The 20,695-nt window shown below is 58.5% G+C and overlaps 4 protein-coding genes across 8 annotated transcripts; 3 read left to right on the top strand and 1 right to left on the bottom strand.

Moving 5' to 3' along the window:
- Positions 1-912: 912 nt before the first annotated feature.
- PML (PML nuclear body scaffold) lies at positions 913-4,803 on the bottom strand. 4 transcript variants are annotated; one of them, XM_048956302.1, is made up of 8 exons: positions 4,788-4,803; positions 4,181-4,290; positions 3,140-3,695; positions 2,477-3,057; positions 2,231-2,283; positions 2,025-2,105; positions 1,738-1,948; positions 914-1,646 (listed from the first exon to the last, which is right to left on the bottom strand). In XM_048956302.1, exons 2-8 carry the CDS (start codon positions 4,224-4,226, stop codon positions 1,564-1,566), a joined length of 1,611 nt encoding a protein of 536 aa, XP_048812259.1. In that variant the 5' UTR covers positions 4,227-4,290; positions 4,788-4,803; the 3' UTR covers positions 914-1,563. The 4 variants fall into 4 exon arrangements, with proteins under 4 accessions (XP_048812258.1, XP_048812259.1, XP_048812260.1 ...); XM_048956303.1 differs by lacking the exon at positions 4,788-4,803 and adding an exon at positions 4,497-4,514; XM_048956301.1 differs by lacking the exon at positions 4,788-4,803 and having other exon boundaries at positions 913-1,646; positions 2,034-2,105; positions 4,181-4,469.
- Positions 4,804-5,035: 232 nt separating this feature from the next.
- On the top strand, positions 5,036-7,947 carry STOML1 (stomatin like 1). Of its 2 annotated transcripts, none has more exons than XM_048956309.1 (7): positions 5,036-5,188; positions 5,326-5,432; positions 5,537-5,686; positions 6,021-6,224; positions 6,350-6,542; positions 6,998-7,180; positions 7,278-7,947. In XM_048956309.1, the coding sequence occupies exons 1-7, from the start codon at positions 5,041-5,043 to the stop codon at positions 7,478-7,480; spliced, it is 1,188 nt and encodes a 395-aa protein (XP_048812266.1). In that variant the 5' UTR covers positions 5,036-5,040; the 3' UTR covers positions 7,481-7,947. The 2 variants fall into 2 exon arrangements, with proteins under 2 accessions (XP_048812266.1, XP_048812265.1); XM_048956308.1 differs by having other exon boundaries at positions 6,995-7,180.
- Positions 7,948-8,058: 111 nt separating this feature from the next.
- On the top strand, positions 8,059-15,121 carry LOC125698236 (protein PML-like). Its single transcript, XM_048956299.1, has 8 exons — positions 8,059-8,501; positions 8,885-9,363; positions 10,043-10,623; positions 12,318-12,358; positions 12,727-12,970; positions 13,221-13,279; positions 13,551-13,680; positions 14,171-15,121. Exons 1-8 carry the CDS (start codon positions 8,475-8,477, stop codon positions 14,935-14,937), a joined length of 2,328 nt encoding a protein of 775 aa, XP_048812256.1. The 5' UTR covers positions 8,059-8,474; the 3' UTR covers positions 14,938-15,121.
- Positions 15,122-15,836: 715 nt separating this feature from the next.
- On the top strand, positions 15,837-20,396 carry LOC125698239 (zona pellucida sperm-binding protein 3-like). Its single transcript, XM_048956304.1, has 8 exons — positions 15,837-16,257; positions 17,114-17,232; positions 17,306-17,409; positions 17,552-17,729; positions 17,814-17,934; positions 18,568-18,659; positions 18,743-18,972; positions 19,040-20,396. The coding sequence occupies exons 1-8, from the start codon at positions 15,865-15,867 to the stop codon at positions 19,144-19,146; spliced, it is 1,344 nt and encodes a 447-aa protein (XP_048812261.1). The 5' UTR covers positions 15,837-15,864; the 3' UTR covers positions 19,147-20,396.
- The last annotated feature ends 299 nt before the right edge of the window (positions 20,397-20,695 follow it).

The raw sequence follows: 20,695 nt of genomic DNA, 5'->3' as shown, positions 1-20,695 counted from the left end.
TAATAAAACCACCTAACCCAGTTAACCTTTCTCAAGCTCGCTGGAGCAAATACTCCCCTGCCTTGGACCTCCCCCCACCCCGGCCATCCAAGCTGAGTGATCTTGCAGGCTATAATCAAATGCAGAGGAACTGGCCCTTTGGCTCTAATTAGTTTTGCATGAGTGTTGGGGGAAGAAATCCATTTTCATAAACAGAAAGGATTTATGCTGCTCCTTCTTGCCTATTTCTTTTTTTTTTTTAAACCAAGTCCCAAAGCACTTTGCTGAGGGCTAGCAGGGAGTCATTTTATGAATGGTTTAGATTGAGCAATGCATTATTAATAACAGCCAATCAGGCAAGCAGCGTATTATATATCATTTCAGGAGATTCGCTTAATTCAGGGAAGTTATTTATTGCTAGCACAAAAGAAAACTCCTTTCTTCTTCATACCTCAGCCTGAAGGTTGGGTGGAGGTGCTGGGGAGTAGGAGCTGATGGCAGCTCGGGGGTCCCCTCACACCAGGGCACCCCAGGCCCTTCAGTGCCTAATGCCCTGTACCTGCTGGGTGAGTTTTACAGCAGCCCTGAGCTAAAAGATGGCAAATCTGGCTCCTGCGGCCCATTGTTTTACAAGGCTTTGATGAAGCCGAGTGACAGCAAACAGATGGGCCCGGCTCTCCCCCGGCTGCGGCCCTTGTTGCAGGGTAAGGCTGAGCACAACCCTATACGAGACACTGGAGAATCGCACTGCAGGGGGAGGGAGGCGCGGATTCCCCCGCTGCAGAGGGAGGGTTGCACGGGGCTCAAGGCCCACCGGGGTGCACGAGTGGGGTGAACACGCGTGTGCCGCAAAGAGCGAGCGCCGAGCGGCTGTGCGAAGGGGACATCTGGTGGCGGCTGTCCCGCACTGCGGGGAAAGAGAAGGCAAAAGAAGGAGGGGAGTTTGACTTGGAAACGCCTTTATTGAGTACAAAAGAACTTTTGCATGAGGCCATCCCAGCAGCGATCCCATCTCCCAGCCTCTGCCCTCTGCCTGGCTGTTGGGCTGCAGCACCGGAGCGTGCAGATAAGAGTTTCATAAGAAAACTGTGGGTTTTGTGGGTTGGTTTTCTTTTTTCTTTTCTTTTTTTTTCCCTTTCTTTTTTTTTTTTCCAGCTGGGAATAATCTTCCCAGGGAGCCCTGTGATAATCTCTAATGGAATGGGGCAGTGGAAAGGCTCGAGCATCAATGTCTTATGGAAGGAAGTGCTACCAGCGACGGTTTGAGCAGCTCTACCTGCAGCAGTGAGATTTGTGTTATCTGAGCACAGCCTGAAGCTTAAACAGGAAGAGAAGTTTAAAAAGCCTCCATATCCACCTCCATATCCTGCTCCTGCTGAAGCTCTGCTGGAAGGTGATACTGGGGACAGTGTCAGGCTCCTACATCCTTGAATGTGTGAATGTCCCAGAGAAGAATCCAAACCTGAGCCGTCCCCTATGCCCAGAGCTGTCCTTCTGCCCCTGGGGATGCTGCCACGTGGGCCCTTCAGGCAAACCTAGGGGGGGTTTGTTGCCTTCCAGAGCAGAGGGAGATGGGGTTGCAGCTCAGCAAGCAGTGAAGTCCGATGTCCCGCTCATCACCGTGTCCTCCTCGCTGTCCTCCGAGCTGATGATGATGCTGCCATCCTCTGCAGAGGGAATGGAATGGGGATGAAGCTCCAGAGGGCAAAGCCTGGGCTCCTGATCGCTCTCATTATAGGGGACTCCATAACAACCCACCTGCATCACGAGTGTGGCTCCTGCTGGCCTTGGAGGGGGGAATGCGGCCGTTGTGTCTCTGTGTGGAGGTGCTGGGCCCCCCTCTGCCATCCCACTGTCTCGAGCTGGGCTCACCGCCATCCCGCTCCAGCTTCAGCAGCTTGGGTGAGATCTGGCTGCTCCTCTCCACATGAGGCTGGCACCGCTTGGACCGCGTGGTGGCTTGGGACACCTGCACAGGGGACATCAGGCAACGGGGTGGCCTCTCTGGGTCCCAAAAGCTCCCACCCCAACGGGGCGCCCCTTACCGTGCTCACCCCCATCTCGGCGAGGCTGATGGTGAAGGTGGGCATAACATCCTGGCTGCTGTGCTGCGGGGGCTCCTCCTGCTGCACAGAGAGTGCAAAGCAACGGTTATGGGAAAGCTGGGAGTTGCTCTGTGGGATGGGGAAGACTTGCAGATAGAGGAAGTGAGGAGCCATCCCCGTACTGGGACAGGGCACAGACATCTCACCAGGTTGTTCTCCAGAGCCACCTCCACCATGGGGACCGGCCGGGGAGCGCCACCTGCAAGAGAGAGGGCAAGGCTTGGGAAGAGAGACCAGAATGAAGCGTTTTGTGGTGGCCAAGGAGCCTTTGGGGAGGTGCAGAGATCAAGCAACACAGCTGTCCCATCACAGGGAGAGCGATGTGGAGAGTGACCAGGGAGGCAGGGAGATGAGCACCGGGTGCTCGCTGGCCACGTGTGCCCACATCTCACCTTGCAGCCCCTCGATGCGCTCAGCCAGCGCCTGCAGCCTGGCACGGCACTCGGCAAAGTCCTCGTGCAGCCCCAGCTCCCCATCCGCCGCCGGCCGCTGCCTCCGCAGCTCCTCCAGCGCATCCTTGACGAAGGGCTGCATGTCCATCACCTCCTGCTCCGTGGCATAGAGGCCCATCTTCTCCACCAGCCTCTCGCCCGCCTCCATCCTCCGCAGCACGGCCTCCACGTGCCGCAGCTCCCTCTCCAGCTCCCTGCGGCTCTTCTCCTGCCTCCTCTCCACCGTGGCCAGCAGCTCCTCCTCCTCGTGCCGGATCAGCCTCACCAGCTGCTCCACGCGCTGCCTCACCAGCTCCCGCACCCCGAGCCCCGCCGCCTCCAGCCGCGCCGCCTCGTCCTGCAGCGCCGCACGCGACGCCTCGAAGCCGCCCCGCCTCCGCGCCAGCTCCTGCCCCAGCGCTGCCAGCTCGTCCTGCCGCCGCTGGATCTCGGCACGGATGTCGCAGTAGAAAGGGGAGTGCTGGGCATCCAGCAGCGCGCAGGAGCAGCACAGCGGCTTCTCGCACTTCCTGCAGAAGATGCTGGCGGGGAAGAGGGGAGGGACACACGGTTGGCGCCGCGTCCCCATGCACAGGGGGCACGACGCAGTGCTGTGTTGCTCACCTGGTGACGTGGCCCTGCTCGGTGTGCCCAGGGCTGGAGCAGAAGAGGCTGCACGATTTCTTGGTGCCCTCCAGGAAGCGATGCGCCGACTCGGCTCTCAGCTCTTCCACCTTCCTGGCTTCGTGGCTCCTCTTCTTAAAGAACCACTGGTGGTCCTCAAAGCAGCCCGGGCACAGGAACTCCTCGCACTCTGAGCACCACACGGCCGCTGCCTCCCGCCGACACCGGCAGCAGCTCAGCCCCCCGCTGCTGATCCGCCGGTAGACGCGCAGACGGGCCTGCAGGCTGCTGAACAGCACGTTGTCCACGTCGGGGATGCCATCAGGCTGCGGGATGGGCGCCTGGCACACGGGGCACTGCCCTACAGGTTTGTTCTCTCTCAGGCAGCCCAGGCACAGCGTGTGCAGGCAGGTGAGCAGCTTCAGGTTGGGCGATTCCTGCCGGCAGCCCTCGCACAGCACGAACTGGAAGTCGCCCTCCCCTGATAGCCCAGAGGGAGCGGGGCACTGCGAGGGTCCGGGTGTGACCCCCGGCTCCTTGGGGGCAGCAGGGCCATCTGGGTAGGAAGAGGAAGCGGGAGAAGTAGGGAGAAATGAGCTGTGTGCGTTTGGAGCGTTGGATTCGGGGTTACACAGGGAGAATCCAAACGTGCCAATTGATTTTTTCCTTTCACTTTTGCTGCTTCCGGATCTTGCCATGGGGGATTCAAGAATGGACAAATCGCGTCCCCACCGTATGGTTCCAGCCTCTGGGGTGGAACTGTCCTGTCCCCAAAGCCCCCCACATCCTTCCCCAGCCCACCAGCGAGCCCCACACAAACCACGGTGCCTCCCCTTGCCACCTCCCTCCACATTTTCTGTATCCCTCTCAAAGAACAGCTTTGCATCCCAATTGTGACCCCGTTGCAACCCACACGTGTAACCCACCCACAGAGCCTACTGGGGGGGCTCCCATTCTGCCTATCCCCCACCCCCCCAGCCCGCCTCCCCGCATAGTAATAAGCGCGGAGCAGGCACACGGCGGCGGGGGGACCCTATTTACCTTCTTGGGATTCGGATGGTCGGGGGGCTTCGGGGCTGCCGGGCATTTCGGCGCGCTGGGCCGGAGGCTCCGCTTTCGTTTCTGCAGTCCGGCGTGGGGAGAAGGAGGAGCTGGGGGAGGGAGGAAGGCGGGGATGATGGGAGAAGGCGGGACGGGACGAGTCCGGGACGGGGCACGGTCCAACGGGGGTCCCATGTACCGCTCGTCCCGTTCCTGCCATCCCACTGCACTGGGAGGGAGAATATCGGTGGGGGATGCTGCCGGGGGGGATGCAGACACCATAGGGTGATGCTACGGGGGGAATGCCGGTACCCACAGGGTGATGCTGGGGGGGGGGGGGGATGCAGACACCCACAGGGTACCACCCCCTTTTGTCGGCTACCGAGATGGAGGAGCGCTTGTTTTGTCGGCACGAGAAGGCCGCGTGGAGAGGGATTTGCTGGGAAAAAAAATATATTTATTTCCCTATTTCCTAAGGGGTTGGAGGGGACCCCGTAGGGATGCGGGACCCTCCGGATCCCCCCAGGTATGAGTACGGCAGAGGACGCGACGCTCCCCGAGGTCGCCGGAGCGTTTCCCGAGCATTGCAGCCGCCGGAAAAACTCACCCCGCCGTGAGCCTTGCGTCCCTCTGCCGTCACAGCCACATGAGGGGCGGACCAGGAAGCTCCGGCAGCTCCCTCCTTCCCCTCTGCATCCTCATCCTCATCTAGGAACCGCCGGGAGGATGGAACCCCCCGGCCCCAGACCGGACTGACGCTCCAGCAAGGAAAACCAAGACAGCATTGCTTTATTGCAGCACGGCTGCAATAGGGCTGTTGGGTTTTTTACCCTCTCGGCGTTGCACATTGCAGCAGGGAGATGTTCAGCAGGTCGGGATACCAGGCACTTCCCTTAGGGGATTTTGACCGCTTCCAGCAGTCCAGCATTGGGCTGTACGGTGCACAGAAGGGCTTCTTCTCCTTCGGATCCAAGGCAGACCAGCTGGGATCGGCCAGGAATGCTGCAGGTGAGCCCCGACTGCAGAGGGGAGATGCTGCTTTCTTCTCCTCTGGGGCTTCCAGCAGGGTGTTGTTGTGGCTGGGTGCTCTCACTCGGCCTGGGTGGGGTTTGCTGGTGGGTGCACATTCCCTGCCCCCCTTTCAGACTCCTCCCAGGGTTGGCTGTCCTGGATCTGCCATGGAATCATCACCTCCTTGGTCTTCCTACTGATGCTCCTCACCTTCCCCATCTCAGGCTGGTTTGCCTTGAAGGTAAGGGAAGGGAGCAGGTGAGGAGCAGGGTGGCAGCCCGTGCTCTGTGGGTAGGCAGTGCCTGGCGTTTCACTCCTGTCCCTGTCTCTGTGTCCAACCCTCAGATAGTGCCTACCTATGAACGAATGGTCATCTTCCGCCTGGGCCGCCTCCGTGCACCGCAGGGCCCTGGCGTGGTGCTGCTGCTGCCCTTCATTGACCACTGGCAGCGTGTGGATCTGAGAACACGGGCCTTCAATGTGCCCCCCTGCAAGGTGAGCCACCCTTGAGGCGTCCCAAATACCCAGAGCAGCATTCTGCCTATCCTCATGGTGAGGCAAGGAGCGTTACAGGGCTGGGAGCCACGAGCCCTGGGGCTGGGAGGCACCTATTGACCTTCTGTATCCTGGTCAATGGATGTTCCCAAGTGGAGACATCTCCAAAGCATCAGCCCGTATCCAAATGTCTCTCAGCAATGGCTGGAAGTTGTCATTCTGAGCAGCCCAAATGTCATCATTGGGGTTGGCTTTATTAAAGAGATGGGGGAGGGAACCTTGTGGGAGTTTGGGCGTGGGGTGCAGTGGTGCAGACCCTGACCCCCTCTCCCAGCTGATCTCCCGGGACGGTGCCGTGCTCTCCATGGGTGCTGACGTGCAGTTCCGTGTGTGGGACCCCGCACTGTCAGTGCTGGTGGTGAAGGACCTCGTGGCAGCCACTCGCATGACAGCACAGAGCGCCATGGCCAAGGCCTTGGGCAAGAAGAGCCTGCGGGAGATCCAGGGGGAGAAGCTACGCATCGGAGAGCAGCTGCTGGTGAGAATGGCCTGGGGTGTCCCCTGGCTGGGGGTACACCTCAGGTCTAAACCAGCAGCACGCTGAGCTGTGGGATCTGTTGTCTCCACGGTCTCCCACAACCTCTCTTCCCCTTCTTTCCTCAGTTGGACATCAATGACATGACCAAGTCCTGGGGACTGGAGGTGGATCGCGTGGAACTGACGATGGAGGCGGTGCTGCAGCCACCCCGGGATGCCCTGCAGGGACCTCTGGGTGCCATAGCCCCGGTGCTGGAGGGCTCTCCCCCACAGCTGGCTTCCCACCTCCTTGACAGCAAACCTGGCGCCCCAGAGGCAGGTAGGAGCCCATAACCTTTGAGCCCACAGGATGTTAGAAAGAGGAGCCAAAGTCCTGCAGATACCACTGCCCTGTGAGCACAGCACAGACAGGCTGGGGGCAGCTCAGGTTTCATGCTGGGAGCTTGGCACGGCTCTCAGAAGGGGTGGGAAGTGACAGCAAGATTTTTCCCCAGGTGCTTTGAGTCACGGGGATGGGAGGAAGACTCACGTGTCAGCTCAGGCCCCTGCTTATTCCTAAGAAGGAAAAAATGTGCTCTGTGGTTGCAGTGTGACTATTCTGGATGTGTCATCCCTTCAGCAATTTTGGCTAAGGAAGACTGGGGCAAGCAAGGGAATGAAAGCTATGGGCATCTGGTGGAGGCTGGAGGAGGGAGTGCCATGTGGTGGGGGTCCTTGTGGACCAGCAGAGCTCATCCTGAAAGTGTCCCCTGTTCCATCCCTTTGTCCCAGCAGACAGCGTGGTGACAGTGAGCGAGGTGGACCCCCCCAGGAGGAGGCCCAGCGTGGCCGAGCTGCTCTCAGCCGTGGAGCCCATCCTCTCCGAGGCTCTGGTGAGCCAGGTGGGAGCATCCTACCAGGTGGACATCATCCTGCCCGGCGGCGCCCGCAGCACCTTCTTCATAGACCTCTCCTCAGGTGGGGTCTTACGGTGGGGTGGGTGCTCTAGGGGATCTCCTCATGGTCGGCGTCCCAGCTCACAGCTGCTCCCTCTCACCCCATCCATGTCCAACAGGCAGCGGGCGGGCTGGCTGCGGTGTGCCCCAGGGCAGCCCTGATGTGGTGCTGGAAGTGGCAGAGGAGGACCTGCAGGAGCTGATGCTGGGCGAGCTGCGGCCCCTGGCTGCCTACATGAGCGGGAGGCTGCGGGTGCAGGGCGACTTGCAGCTGGCCCTCCGCCTGGAGGAGCTCTTCAAGGCCGTGAAGCTGCACAGATAGAGCAAGCGTGTCCCTGTGTGTGTGTCTGTAGGTGGGGGACAGCAGAAGAACATGGTGAGGATGCTGCCTGCCCTCCCCGTGGGATGACAGGAGGCGGGTGAAGGCCTGAGCGGGGAAACTGAGGCAACGGAGGCATCAGTCCTTGGCTGAGCCCCTCCAGCTGCCTTTGTGCTTGTCTTGTCTCACCCCTTGCCTGCAATGCATCCAGTGGGCACCCCAGCTTTGGGCCGTGTGGTCCTTGCAGCTGCTGCCTTTTGGGGAGGGAGCAGAGGTGGCATCCGGGGAAGGAGCAGCCTGGAGTTGCCCCTTCCAACACAAGGAGTGACGGCGTTGATTTTTGTTTCTGCGTTGTGTGGTGTGAGCTCTGTCTGCGCTGCGTGCGTGGGGCTGCGTCCAGCCATGTATCCGTAGCTCTTTATTTTGTAAGCTTCCTTTCTATCCCAATAAACATACTCTAAGGGTAGTAACAGGATGGTGGCTTCGGTTGGTGACCCTGCACGTAGGTTGGTGGCCCCTGCATGCGGCAGGGGGGTTGGAGATTCATGATCTTCGAGGTCCCTTCCAACCCTGGTCATTCTGTGATCCTGTGGGCTCTCCCCCATGCCCCGCTGCACTGAGCCATGCCTCAGTTTCCCCATTCCTACCGATAGCCTGTGTGGGGATGCTCAGCACCCAGAGGTGAAAGCATCTCTGTTCTGAGTAACCCCAACCGGTCCATGGTGGGGGTACCCCCCCGTTTGGTGATGTCCCCCCTCAGTCACAGTCCTTTTAGCTGCCACTCCTTTGGTCACGGTCTCCACTTGACGGTGGTCCCATAGCCACCAGCGGGGAGTGGATGGAAGGATGGAGAGGAGCCGGTGTGCAGCTCCTCCCATGGAAATGGCTTCCCGGCAGCAGTTAACATAGGTCCCGCCCGGAGGAGGAGTCTGCAGCACCGGGAAACCGAAACTGAGCGACGGGAGAGGCGGGGGGAGCCCCGGGTCCGTGCCACGCCATGGACGGCCTCGAACCCGCGGTCCCGGTGAGCCCCGGCCGGCAGCGGGGGGCAGTGGGGTGGGAGGAGACGGGGGGGCGGCAGAGGGCTGTGCCCCGACGGGGCGGTGGGCACGGGGCTGTGCTGGGACCTTTTGGAGGGCTTTCATCCTTTCATGCGTATGGAGTGGGTGCGATGGGAGTGTGGGGGGCTGCAGAGTGGGGCGGCGGCAGGGAGGGGGACGGGGGTGGCAGGGCGGGTGGGTGCCCCCTGTCCCATCCCCACCCTCCAACGCTGCCAACGCGTTGCCCCTCGTGCTATGGGGAGGGGAAGTGCTGAGCGAGAACCAGCGCCCCGCAGGTAGGAAGTGGCCGCTCACCTGGGCCAGGACGGGGGTTCTGAAGCTCTGTCTCTTCCCTCGCCTCACCAAGCCGCTGGAGGACGACTTCCAGTTCGTGCTGTGCGAGGGCTGCCGGCAGGAATCGCCCGACCTGAAGCTGCTCACCTGCCTGCACACGCTGTGCCTGGGCTGCCTGAGAGAGAACAAACCTGTAGGGCAGTGCCCCGTGTGCCAGGCGCCCATCCCGCAGCCTGACGGCATCCCCGACGTGGACAACGTGCTGTTCAGCAGCCTGCAGGCCCGCCTGAGCATCTACCGGCGTGTGGTCAGCGGGGCCGAGCTGCTGTGTGACAACTGTGGGAGCAGCAGTGAGTACTGGTGCCCGGAGTGCAAGGAATTCCTGTGCACAAAGTGCTTCGAGACCCACCAGCGCTACGTCAAGCAGGAGAACCACGAGGCCAAGAGGGTTCAGGACATCAGGGTGGGATCGCCGCAGGAGTTCCTCGAGGGCACCAGGAGGACCAGCAGCTTGTCCTGCCCCATCCCGACCCACCAGAAGCAGACTCTAAGGTAGGGAACTTCTTGTCATTCATCTTTGGGCTGAGCGAGGTGGTTCTGTCCCTCTGCTGAGGGCCACCAGATGGAAAAGTTGGATGGGAGTCGGTTGCAGTGACCAGTGGGGAGCAGGGAGGAAGCGCTGGGGCTGCTGATGGGGCCAGAGGAGGGCATGGGATGAGGATGAGGATGAGGATGAGGATGAGGATGAGGATGAGGATGAGGATGAGGATGAGGATGAGGAGACTGCTGGAGGCCAGGAAGGCAGTGGGTGGAATGTCTAAGGTTGCCCGGAGGTGCTGTGGGTGCTCTATCCATGGAGGTGCCTGAAGCCATGGATGGGGCCCTGGGTAGCTTGAGCTCGTGGGGGGCAGCCAGCTCATGGTGAAGAGCTGGAATTGGTTGGGCTTTAAGGTCTCCTCCAACCCAACCATTCTATGATTCTAAGAACAGATGATCATAGAATTAGAGGTTCATAGAATGGCATAGGATGGAAGGGATCCTAAAGCCCTCCCAGCTCCAACCCCTGCCATGGAATCAGGCTGCCCACAGCCCCATCCATGGCCTGGGGCACCTCCAGGGATGGGGCACACACACCTCTCTGAGCGCTCCACCGCCCTTTGAGTAAATAACTCCTTCTGTTCTTACATTGCTCCCTTCATCTCGGCTGCTCCGCCTCTTCTCACCTCGACAGCATCTACTGCAAGCAGTGCTGCAGGGCGGTGTGCTGCATCTGCGCTCTGCTGGACGCTGCTCACAGCGGGCAGCACTGCGACATCAGCACGGAGGCACGGCTGCGGCGGGACGAGCTGGCAGCGCTGGGGCAGGAGCTGGCGCGGCGGCGGGGCGGCTTCGAGGCGTCGCGTGCGGCGCTGCAGGACGAGGCGGCGCGGCTGGAGGCGGCGGGGCTCGGGGTGCGGGAGCTGGTGAGGCAGCGCGTGGAGCAGCTGGTGAGGCTGATCCGGCACGAGGAGGAGGAGCTGCTGGCCACGGTGGAGAGGAGGCAGGAGAAGAGCCGCAGGGAGCTGGAGAGGGAGCTGCGGCACGTGGAGGCCGTGCTGCGGAGGATGGAGGCGGGCGAGAGGCTGGTGGAGAAGATGGGCCTCTATGCCACGGAGCAGGAGGTGATGGACATGCAGCCCTTCGTCAAGGATGCGCTGGAGGAGCTGCGGAGGCAGCGCCCAGCGGCGGATGGGGAGCTGGGGCTGCACGAGGACTTTGCTGAGTGCCGTGCCAGGCTGCAGGCGCTGGCTGAGCGCATCGAGGGGCTGCAAGGTGAGATGTGGGCACGCTGCTCCGCGGAGCTGGGTGGAGGCCAAAAGCCAGGCTGGGTGTCCTACGTTGGGATTCACATCTCCTCCCACTTGGAGGACGGTGGTTGCTGCCCTCGCTCCGAGGCTGGGATGCCACCGTTGCTTCCGTTGCTGCCAAAGTGATGGTGGGGCTCACTGAGTGCAGCCAGCCCCCAGTGCACTGTAAGGGGAGGGATGATGGTAAGTTATCTGTGCCCTGGGCTGGGGAAGGTGAGTGGCATGTGGATGCGGGTGTGCAGGAGGGCTGGGGTTGTCCTCTCCAAGACGTGTGGCATGCACACGGGTCGCCTCTGTCCCTGGGCCCCGGTGTGCTGCCATCTGCTGAGCGCTCCATCCATGCTGTCCTTGCTAAGCTCCCTCTCCTGCTCCCTTCAGCCCCGCTCCCCACAGCAGGTCCCGCTGTCCGCCAGCAGGACACGCCATCTGAGGACAGCAGCACTCCGACCCTCGACCTGCAGCCTCAGCCCCATAGCCCAGGAGGAGACGCACCCCCCACACCACCCACCCCTGCTGCACAGCGGGATGAAGGAGCAGAGGAAGGCTCAGCATCACCTCTCAGTGCTGCTGGGGACACCACATCTCTCCCCAAGAGCCTCCAGGCCTCCCTGGCCGCCCTGCAGGAAGATTTTGGTTGCTGGGCCAGGGCACACCTGCAGCACATGGATGAGCTGCTGGGGGTCAGCGCTTGCCTGCTGCAGGCTCAGCGCAGACAGAACAAACACCTGGTGTCCCTGTCCCGTGGGGTGCACTCCATGGCCCGCTCCCTCAGTGCCATCGCCTCCTCTATGGGGACAATGCTGCAACCGAGGCCTCAGGACCCCAGATCTGTGCCCACCCCACAGGAGCCCTCCAACCTGCTAGATTTGTTCTGCCCCAGCACCTCGCAGCAGAATGAAACGGATCGGGGTCCTGCAGCACCTCCCCCTGCTGCCAAGCCCCCCGCCAGGTACCCACCACCCAAGGCCCCCAGCCCAGTGCTGGAGGAGGAGCATCCCAGCAGGGGCAAGCGAGACTGGAAGCACACTGCTGGCCCCAGGAAGAGGAGGAAGAAGTGAGGGGAAATGGTGTGCAATGATACTACAGGAGAGCAGTGAGGATTGGGCTCCATCTGCAAACCAGGATGCCTAAAAAACCCATGGAAAGTCGCTGCAGGGACCAAGCTCCCCACCTCACTTGCTGTGCCAATAAAATCCTCCTGGGCTGAGCGTTTGTCTTTTGCTGGTGTCACAGCCCAAAAGGGCTCTCCTGAGAGCTTCCCAAATTGTGTCCCACTTCCCCCAACGAATGGTTTGAACATGTCCACGGCCACATCCTGAGCACTGCTGGAGAGCATTCCTATGGCATGTCCCCAGCTACCAAATCACAGCAGCTTCATTGCATGATGCTACTAATGGCCTTTTCAGCTTTCCAGCACATGTGGGTGGCTGAATGAGCAAGCATTTTACCAGCCCAGCCTCACGGCTTGAGTTTGGCCTCTGCAACATCTCCCAGTGGGGCTCAGGACTGCCCGTGTCTCCAGCATCCCCGTGGCAGCAGAGGGCACACGGCCCCACAGCCACCTGCACCTCCTGCAGAGGGTTTTGCAACACCCGTCACTCTCAGACACCTCCAGCACTGCTCACCCTCCTCATCCCGCTGTGTTTTTTGTTCTTTCAGAAGCTGCCCCCGCTCCAGCCACCACGAAAAGCTCCCACCAGGTGAGATCTGCTTTTTGCTCACACCACAAGCCATCCCAAATGCCAGGGCTTCCCACGACGTCTCCAAGCACCCCTGTATCTCCTATTCATGGCCTCCACCTCCGCCCCTTGCCTCAGGTCCTCTGTTGGTCCCTGTGTGGTCCCATCACGGCCCCAGGCTGGCACACTGGGTTTGCTCACCAAAGCAAGGACCGTGCATCATTGTGCCTGCCTCGGTGTCATTACTTTGAGGTTCTTTCCTTGGGTTCAAAAACGAGTGCCTTGAGGATCCTCAGCCTTTCCCTCGGACTTGTGTGGTTGTGCTCTGGCAGCAAAGGACATCCCTGGCCACACGGGGATGCTCACTGAGCTCTGCTTTGCCCACTCAGGTCCCATTGACCTCCAACCCTGCCAAGAGGAAGAAAGATGAAAGCACCACCACGCTGCAACTTCCTGCAAAAGTGATAAAGGTTGAGAAGGACGACAATGAGTGGAGCACATCAGTGGTGCCACAGGAACCAAACTGCTTCCCCCAACCCCAGACCAGCTTTTCTGCACCCACTATGGCTGCCAGCAGGGAAGGTTGCCTGCTGAACATCATGCCAGACAGCAGCGATGAGATGCATGACTCAGGTAAGCGATGCTCCTGCAGGCATCAGGTGGATTCTGGGGGCCAGTTTGCAGCATCCCCAAGAAGTTCCCAGGATGATGGTCGCATCTCAATGCATCTTCTTGTTCAGATGGTTGCCCCCCATTACCTCTTTGCTCCCAGGGCACCTCAGCTCAGCTGACGATGCTGACAGGGGGTCAGTTGGCCCTTGTGCTCACTGCAGGCCAGACAGTCCTGTGTCCCAAAGGTGATACGTCTTTTCTCTCTGGGCAGATAGCGACCTTCTCAACTTGGGCAGCGATGAAGAGGACAGCATGGATGAGGAGTTGCTGGTGAGTTAAGATCCTGGCAAAGAACTTCTGAAATCCTTCCTGATAGCCGAAATACTTTTGTCAGAACCCTTCAACTCTGTGATAGCCCCATCTTTCCTGTCATCTTAGAGCTGAAAGCTACTCAGTAAGGTTCCCAGCAGGTCACTCCAAGTTGTCCAGCAGTTAGTTTGAATGGATCCCTTTGGTCACCTCCAGGACGCACAAACACCCTGAGCTGCTCCCCTGGTTCTTCCTGAGATGTTTATTAAAAGCTAGTCGTTTGCTCCACCAGGACTCCAGTCTGCTAGATGATATGCTCGAGGATGGCACCAGCAATGACAACACACACCTTCCCATCTGCCTCCAGAACACGCTGGATGTGGGACAAGGAACCGTGATCTTCTTTGACGTTAAGATTTGGAGTAAGATCCTAAGTGGGAACGTCTTCTGTAATGAGTATGCCATGTTGAAGCTGGCTTAGATCCCCACGTATGGCAGCATCACTTTTGATTTATGTGGGGTGGGCAGAAGTTGGGAAGCTTTGTGAGGTATTGGCACGGGCTGCCCTCAGGGGTGGTGGAGTCATTGTCCCTGGAGGTGTTCAAGAAAACGATAGATGTGGCACTGTGGGACATGGTCTAAAGTGGTTACAGGTACGGGGCTGGATGATTTTAGTTGTCTTTCCAACTTTAATGATGCTACGATTCTATGAAGTTCAGATATTTCTGCCATGGGCTTGGTGATGTAAGAGAGAGGACAACCTCTTGAGCCCCTAAGGGCCTTGCTTTTGAGACAGACAGGGGGCTGTTAAAGGCTCAGTGACTCAGTGTTTTATTTCCGTGCTGAATAAGAGGTTAATTGTTCCTGTTCTTCCTCTCTCCTCCTCTTTCGCTTTTCCCTCGGCCTCTCCAGAAAATGAAGTCATTCAGATGGCGGTGGTCGATAAAGAGAAAATACTCTCAGTCCTCATTCAGCCCACGATGCGTTTGCCCAACTCGACGGTCAAAACTAGCAGCTACGAGGTGGGCCTGAGGGATCTGCTTAGCCACCTCAGCACCATCCGCAGGCCCATCCTGGCTGCCTTTAGTCTCTGGTCACTGCCCCTTCCCACCCTCCTGAAAAGCCTGACGGCCATTGGCAAGAAAGAGGAGTTCCTCTCCACGATCTACGGCTTCTTGGATGTTCTACCCCTAATCAAGGAGAAGGTCCCCGAGAAGGAAAGCTGCAAGCTGAAGAACTTGGCCAGCAACTTGCTGTGGCGGGACCTCAGCAACTGCAGCACCATGGAAAGTGTGAGCGCCATGATGGACCTGTGCAACGTCCTGGAGATCGACCTGGAGAACAAACCCAGGCAGCTCCTCAGCCCTGCCAGCCTGGAGTCCTTCATGTCCCTGCAACCCTTGCTGGACAAGAAGCTGCTCAGCCGGCCCTCGGCCCAGACGTTGGCTTCCCATGGCGTCGGCCTCCCCGAGCTGCACGCCTGCTTCGCGTGCGACCCCGCCAGGGGTCTCCTCAGGATGTGCACCTTGGTCAATGCCCACAGGCATCCCTCTGAGAAGAAGGTCCGTCACCTGAGCAAGATCAAGGCCTACTTCCAGCAGCAGCCGCTGGCAGGTAGCAGCCAGACCTCAGTACACGATGGGTTGCTGGAGGCCACAAAGACTAAGCAAGACAGATGAACAGTACTCCTTACCAATCCCATCCCATTGCCCTGCGTGGGATGCAACCTGGGTTTGCGGTTCGAACGCCCAAATTGAGCACTCTCCAAACACAATGCCAGCCAGGCCGTTGCTTGATGGGGCAATGACCTTAATTGCTCTTTCTGTGTATGCATGCAGATGAAATAAATTGTTTCTCTGCATCACCTGCTGCAAATACTTTGCTTTACTCCCCACGCCCATGTTCAGTGTGGAGGAGGCTCAGGTAGACCTCTGCTCAATACAACTCCCTGACAGGAGGTCGTGGCGAAGTGGGGGTCGGCCTCTGCCCCAGGTAACGGTGACAGGATGAGAGGTGATGCACATCAAGTTGTGCTAGGGGAGGTTTGGGTCCGGTATCAGGAAATATTTCTTCTTTGGAAGAGTGATAATGCATTGACACAGGCTGCCCAGGGAGGTGGGGTCACTGTCACTGGAGGGGCTCAACAGCTGTTGGAGTTGTCACACTGAGCGACGTGGATGAGGGCAGTCAGAGCCTCCCCAGAGCCTTCTCCAAGCTAAAAGCAGACAAGATAACTACCTACACCTGATTTGTAAAAGATATCCCAAGTTAGTAAAGGGATAAAACATTTCCAGACCTGAATCTGCCCTTAAATGCTGCATCAGAGAAAAGGGGAGACTTGTGCCCATCTTTCAAACAGATCTTGTAGGTACCTGGTCTGGAGTTGGGAAACGTCTCCTGGGAGATCTTGCAGGGCTGCTTATTACCAGAAAAGATGTTAAAAAGAAACTGCAGTTAGCTGCACAGCATGTTTGACACCAGCTCCTTGTTAGCTAATTAACACCATCCCCAGGGGACTGGGTGCTGCCAATTATCTTTGATGGGAGTGAGGGCTACAAAAAGCCCTGGGCAGCCCCTGCCCCTTATGCTGGGCTCTGGCAGGCAGGATGAGGCTCCTGAGCTGCCTGGGCTTTGCTCTTTTCTGCTGCCTCCTGGAGATGGGAGCTGCCTACAGCTCTTGGGGCTTTCTCCGAGGGGAGACGGAGCTGTGGGGGGCTCAGTCCTTGGGGCAGCCCCATGCCTTCTCCCAGCCCTCCCCATGGGCATGGGTGGACGTGTCCCAGCTCCAGGCTGCATCCCCACTGCACCCCGTGTCTGTGTGGTGCCAGGAGGCTCAGATGGTGATCACAGTGCACAGGGACCTCTTTGGTACCGGGCGCCTGGTCCGGGCTGCAGACCTGACCCTGGGTACGGCTGCCTGCCCGGCCACAGCCCAGAATGCTGCTGAGAACGTGGTGACCTTCATGGCTGGGCTGCATGAGTGTGGCAGCGCCCTCAGGGTAAGGCTGGGGGCCACGGGTGGGGGCTGACTCCTTGTTTGCACCTGGGGGTGCCGTGTAGCAAGGGATGCTGAGCCTTTGGGTGTTCAACTGGGAAGTTCTGACTGGTTTCTTCCCATTTGTTTAGAAAGGTTGGAAGCAAACCTAAAGAGGAAGCAGCTGCCAGCCCTCCCAGTGCTTGTTACTTCACATAGCCAAGGGCAGGCTTGGCGCTGCTGAAGCTTCTTTAGCCTGCTGGTGTCTCTGATGCAACACTTAATGGAGCACAGTGGCTGGGCTCTGTGCTTGGGGAAACAATTACAAGGTTTTCCTTATAGCTGGGAGCCTCAGTTCCTCTCTGAAGGCTGCAGCTGACAGTGAGTTTAGGGAAGTCTGGGTGCTGCCTGCTGTTGCTAGAGCATGTGTATGGTAACTGTTGAGTCACAGCCTGAACCACTGATTGAGCACCTGGGGAAAGGACCCTGGCAGCACAGGTGAAGGCAATTCAGTTGTGTGATAGGAAGGGGTGGATCCTGGCTGCACCTTGCTTTGACCTCATTTAAGGGCTGACTGCCCCTGGAGGAGGATCTCTGGTTGGAGATCCCTCCCTTGCAGAGTATTCCCTGCAAGCCTAGATCTTCAGGGACAGGTGAAGCCTTTCCTTTTTTCTTTGTAACCCCTACCCATTGCATTAGTCCCATTGTTATGACACCTCCTGTATGCCCATTCCACAGCACTGATCTTTTGATTGTTACAGAATGGCATGAAGCTGCTCTGAAAAAAGCTCAATCTCCTGGGAGAGGCTGTGGGGCTCCACTTGTGTGACTGGAGGAGGAGGGTACTTGGTGACTGCATCATGCAATCTGCCTCTCTCCAGGTCACCCCTGAGGCTCTCATCTACAGCACAAGCTTGAATTACAACCCAGTCCACACTGGCAACCCTGTTGTCATCCGCACCAGCCCAGCTGTGGTTCCAATTGAGTGCCACTACCCAAGGTGAGTTGATGTGGATGGGCACCAAGCCCTCCTGCAGCAGCGGAGCCTTCTGATCACGAGCATCACTCCCCAGGAGGAGCAACGTGAGCAGCCATGCCATCCAGCCCACGTGGGCACCCTTCCACTCCACCCTCTCCTCTGAGCAGAAGCTGCTCTTCTCCTTGCACCTAATGAACGGTAGGTTTGGAGCAGGGGTCTCCCCTGGTGTGTGGGATGGGTGAGCTCCCCAGGTGGCAGAGCAGGACTGGCAGCTGCAGGGCCTTGTGTCCTCATAGGGTTCCTTGTGTGTGAGCAGTGAACCGTCTTCCTTTCATTCCAGATGACTGGAGCACCGAGAGGGCCTCTACTGTGTTCCAGCTGGGGGAGGTCCTCCACATGCAGGCGAGTGTCAGCGTGGGGAACCACACACCTCTGAGGCTCTTTGTTGACAGCTGCGTGGCCACCCCCAGCCCAGACAGGGGCTCCTCTCCCCAGTATGCATTCATTGACTTCAGCGGGTAAGAGCTGCCTGTGCTCTGCTCTTGGCTCACCTCTTGGAGCCCTGGCTCTCAGCCACCTGGCTGACCTTTGTTTGTGCCTAGGTGCATGGTGGATGGGCGGCTGGATGATGCTACCTCGACTTTTATATCCCCAAGGCCCCGGCTAGATGTGCTTCAGTTTGCAGTAGATGTGTTCAAGTTTGCAGGAGACTCCAGCAGCCTGGTAAATCCAAGACGGTGAACTCCCTTGTTTAGATGTTGTCCAACCTTGTGCCATGGTGTGAGTCAGTGCAGCTTTAGGGTTGTGTTGGGGAAGTATTCCTAGTCATTTGAGTTGGAAGGGACCCTTAAAGTCCATCAGTGCAGCTCCTGCAATGCACAGGGACACCCACAGCATATCAGGTGCTCAGAGCCCTCCAGCCTGAGCTTGGTGTCTGCAGGGATGGGGCACCACAGCCTCTCTGGGCAGCCTGTGCCAGTGCCTCGCTGCCCTTAGTGCAAAAAAAAAACTTCCTTACATCCAATATAAATCTCTTCTCTTCTAGTTTGAATCCATTTCCCCCTTGTCCTACCCTTCAACAGACTCTGTTAGAGTCTGTCCCCTCGTAGCAACACATGGATGGGGTGTTTACTGCTTCTGATCGTAGCCCTGTGAGCCCAGGCTCCTCCCTGGGTAATGGTTCTGGTCAAGACAAGCCCCCCTAGGTTAAGCTTGAACGGCTGCACTCAGTGTTCTGAAAGAAGCAGTGATGTCTGGAGTGCTTTGGGGAGATAGTGGTCCCTCACAGGGCATGGGGAAGCCGTGTGTGTGCCTCTGAGCTGACCGACCACCTCACCCTGCTGCTTGGTCTCTCAGCTTTACATCACCTGCCACCTGAAGGTCTCCCCAGCCAGCCAACCTCCGGACCCTCAGCACAAGGCTTGCTCCTTCCACAAACCCAGCGGGCTGTGAGTAGCTGGGATGTGCTTCTGGGCTGCCTATCAATGGGGTCCCTGCTATAGGGCAGGCTGGTGACCAGGTTCTCTTCCAGCTGGGCACCTGTGGAGGGCACGAGGGCTGTGTGCTCGTGCTGTGAGACACAGAGCTGTGGCACAGCACGGCGCTCCCTGCAGCCCTTCAGCCCATCCCATCAGCACAGAGGAAGGCGATCCTACAGAGAGCTGCCCCTGGGTCCCACACTGGGAGAAGCAAACGTGATGCTGGGCCCTCTGCTCATCCATGGCCACCAGCAGCACCCAGCAGGCAGGGTGCCCTCAGCAGGTGGGTAATGAAGACGGGGCGTGGGTCCATCTTTGCTTCTGACCACCTTTTGGCTTCTCCTCTGCAGGTGCTGGAAGCCATGTGGGGCTGGGGCTGGCTGCTGGCTTGGCTGTCCTGCTCCTTGCTGCTCTGGGAGCTCTGGTTGCCCGCCGGACGCACAGCAATCCTGTCTGAATTGTGTTCTCAACTTTTAGCTTCTGATATCCAATAAAAAGTAAACCTGACCCACGATGGGAGACTTCCTGAGGTCTGAAGGGGGGTTCTGGCTCATGCTGTCCGTCCTGTCAGTAAGGGCTGGTGGGATGGGGGTCCCTGCTAAGGGGGGCTGGAGAGGTGCAGAGAAGGTTTGACTCTTCCTGGGCTGCAGGGAGGCAGGAATTCCAGTCCCTGCCCCAAGGACTGTTTATGCATTTCATCCAAGATTTCATCCAAGGCTCGTTACATATAGATATGTGTAAACAGACCTTGGAGCAGGGACTGGAATTTCAGCCTCTGCTTTCCTCCTTCTCCCCCCCCCACTGCCACCACAGAAACGGGCTTTTCCTTTCAGCACTATGGAGCTGAGGCTGTTCTGATGCTCCTGTTCCAATCCTGAAAGCAGATGCTCTCTGCTGGGTGCAAACAGAACCCCTGAATTCTGTGATGGGGAAGAGGAAGGGTTTCTGTGTTTCTCTTACCAGCCTTGTTCTTAAGAGACTTTCTCTACTGTTAGCAAAGCTCTGGCTTGCACCCACAGGTGGCTGTTCCCCCTAACAGCCCTCATCCCCTCCTGAGCACAGTCCCTGGCTTCTTTCTGGCATGCAGCTTTGTGTTACAAGCAGAAAGGAGCTGTGCTTTTAAGTCTCTTTTGTATAACATGGGGGGGAAGAATGTTTTGCTTTGGGGCTTGCCCTGGGACTTTTCATCTCTGTCTCCTCCAGCTCTGTTCTTACCCTCTTTCCTGGCCTTGCTGGTTTGTGGCCAAGCCATCTTCTGCTTGGAGTAAGGTCAGCACAGAATTTCCCTTTTTCTGAGACAAGCACCTCCCCAGCTCTGTGTCTCGATGGGCTGCTCATTGCAGAGGGGCCCCTGAGCTGCCCCCTCCTCACCAGCCAAGGCTCCTGCCCTCGCCCTGTGCTCCCCAGCCGTTGTTTACTGATTCAGCAGCGCCTGCCCCGTTATCTGCCTGCCGTCAGCGTGAGTGCCTTTGCCAAATGTCCTCCCAAAGACAGAGGCTCCCTGCTGGAATGCCTGGCATTTCTACGCAAGCACCAATCTCAAGGTATCCTAAACACCGAGGAGAAGTCCTGACCTGCTCCGTGGGGAGGAGAGTCAGCAGGAGGGCAGAAGGTTGTGCAATACAGCATGCTTGCATGTGCATTGTGCTTTTGGGGTGTTGCGTCAAATTCAGTGGGGTTTCTGGCTGCTGACTGATCCGAAGCTTTATCTGTTTCCTAGGGGCCAGCTGAGCTCCGCTGCAGCTCTCTTCTAGCTAAGGGCATCACAAAGGTGGGGAAGGATTTGGGGTGCAGAGCAGAACGCCCTTTGTGTCACCGTGCACACAGCAGGGTAGGGAAAAGACATACAGACACAACGAAGGGGCTGAGAACGTGTGGGGCTGAGTCTCAAGCAGCCATCCATTCGCTAAGGGATGCCCTGGGTATTTTGCTGGGTGCTGGGCAGAGCTGGCTAACATGGGCTGCAGGCTCAGCCCTGGAAGAGTGCTGCAGTAGGGTGTGATGGG

The sequence above is a fragment of the Lagopus muta genome, chromosome 10, assembly GCF_023343835.1.
Source record: "Lagopus muta isolate bLagMut1 chromosome 10, bLagMut1 primary, whole genome shotgun sequence".
Classification (NCBI taxonomy): Eukaryota; Metazoa; Chordata; class Aves; order Galliformes; family Phasianidae; genus Lagopus; species Lagopus muta.
The sequence above is the reverse complement of the archived record's forward strand: the minus strand, read 5'-3'. Positions and strand labels throughout refer to the sequence as shown.

Bases quoted from the DNA above. Each gene is read 5' to 3' on its own strand.
- LOC125698236 (XM_048956299.1), top strand. From the start codon at position 8,475: ATGGACGGCCTCGAACCCGCGGTCCCG. The intron at 10,624-12,317 runs GTGAGATGTGGG...TTGTTCTTTCAG, and splicing joins GCGCATCGAGGGGCTGCAAG to AAGCTGCCCCCGCTCCAGCC. The intron at 13,681-14,170 runs GTAAGATCCTAA...CGGCCTCTCCAG, and splicing joins CTTTGACGTTAAGATTTGGA to AAAATGAAGTCATTCAGATG.
- LOC125698239 (XM_048956304.1), top strand. From the start codon at position 15,865: ATGAGGCTCCTGAGCTGCCTGGGCTTTGCTCTTTTCTGCTGCCTCCTG. The intron at 16,258-17,113 runs GTAAGGCTGGGG...GCCTCTCTCCAG, and splicing joins AGTGTGGCAGCGCCCTCAGG to GTCACCCCTGAGGCTCTCAT. The intron at 17,935-18,567 runs GTAAATCCAAGA...TTGGTCTCTCAG, and splicing joins CAGGAGACTCCAGCAGCCTG to CTTTACATCACCTGCCACCT.
- STOML1 (XM_048956308.1), top strand. From the start codon at position 5,041: ATGTTCAGCAGGTCGGGATACCAGGCACTTCCCTTAGGGGATTTTGAC. The intron at 5,189-5,325 runs GTGAGCCCCGAC...CCCCCCTTTCAG, and splicing joins ATCGGCCAGGAATGCTGCAG to ACTCCTCCCAGGGTTGGCTG. The intron at 7,181-7,277 runs GTGGGGTCTTAC...CATGTCCAACAG, and splicing joins CTTCATAGACCTCTCCTCAG to GCAGCGGGCGGGCTGGCTGC.
- PML (XM_048956300.1), bottom strand. From the start codon at position 4,400: ATGGCAGGAACGGGACGAGCGGTACATGGGACCCCCGTTGGACCGTGC. The intron at 3,696-4,180 runs GTAAATAGGGTC...CTTCCTACCCAG, and splicing joins ACCATCCGAATCCCAAGAAG to ATGGCCCTGCTGCCCCCAAG. The intron at 2,106-2,230 runs GTGAGATGTCTG...CTCTCTGTGCAG, and splicing joins TGGCTCTGGAGAACAACCTG to CAGGAGGAGCCCCCGCAGCA.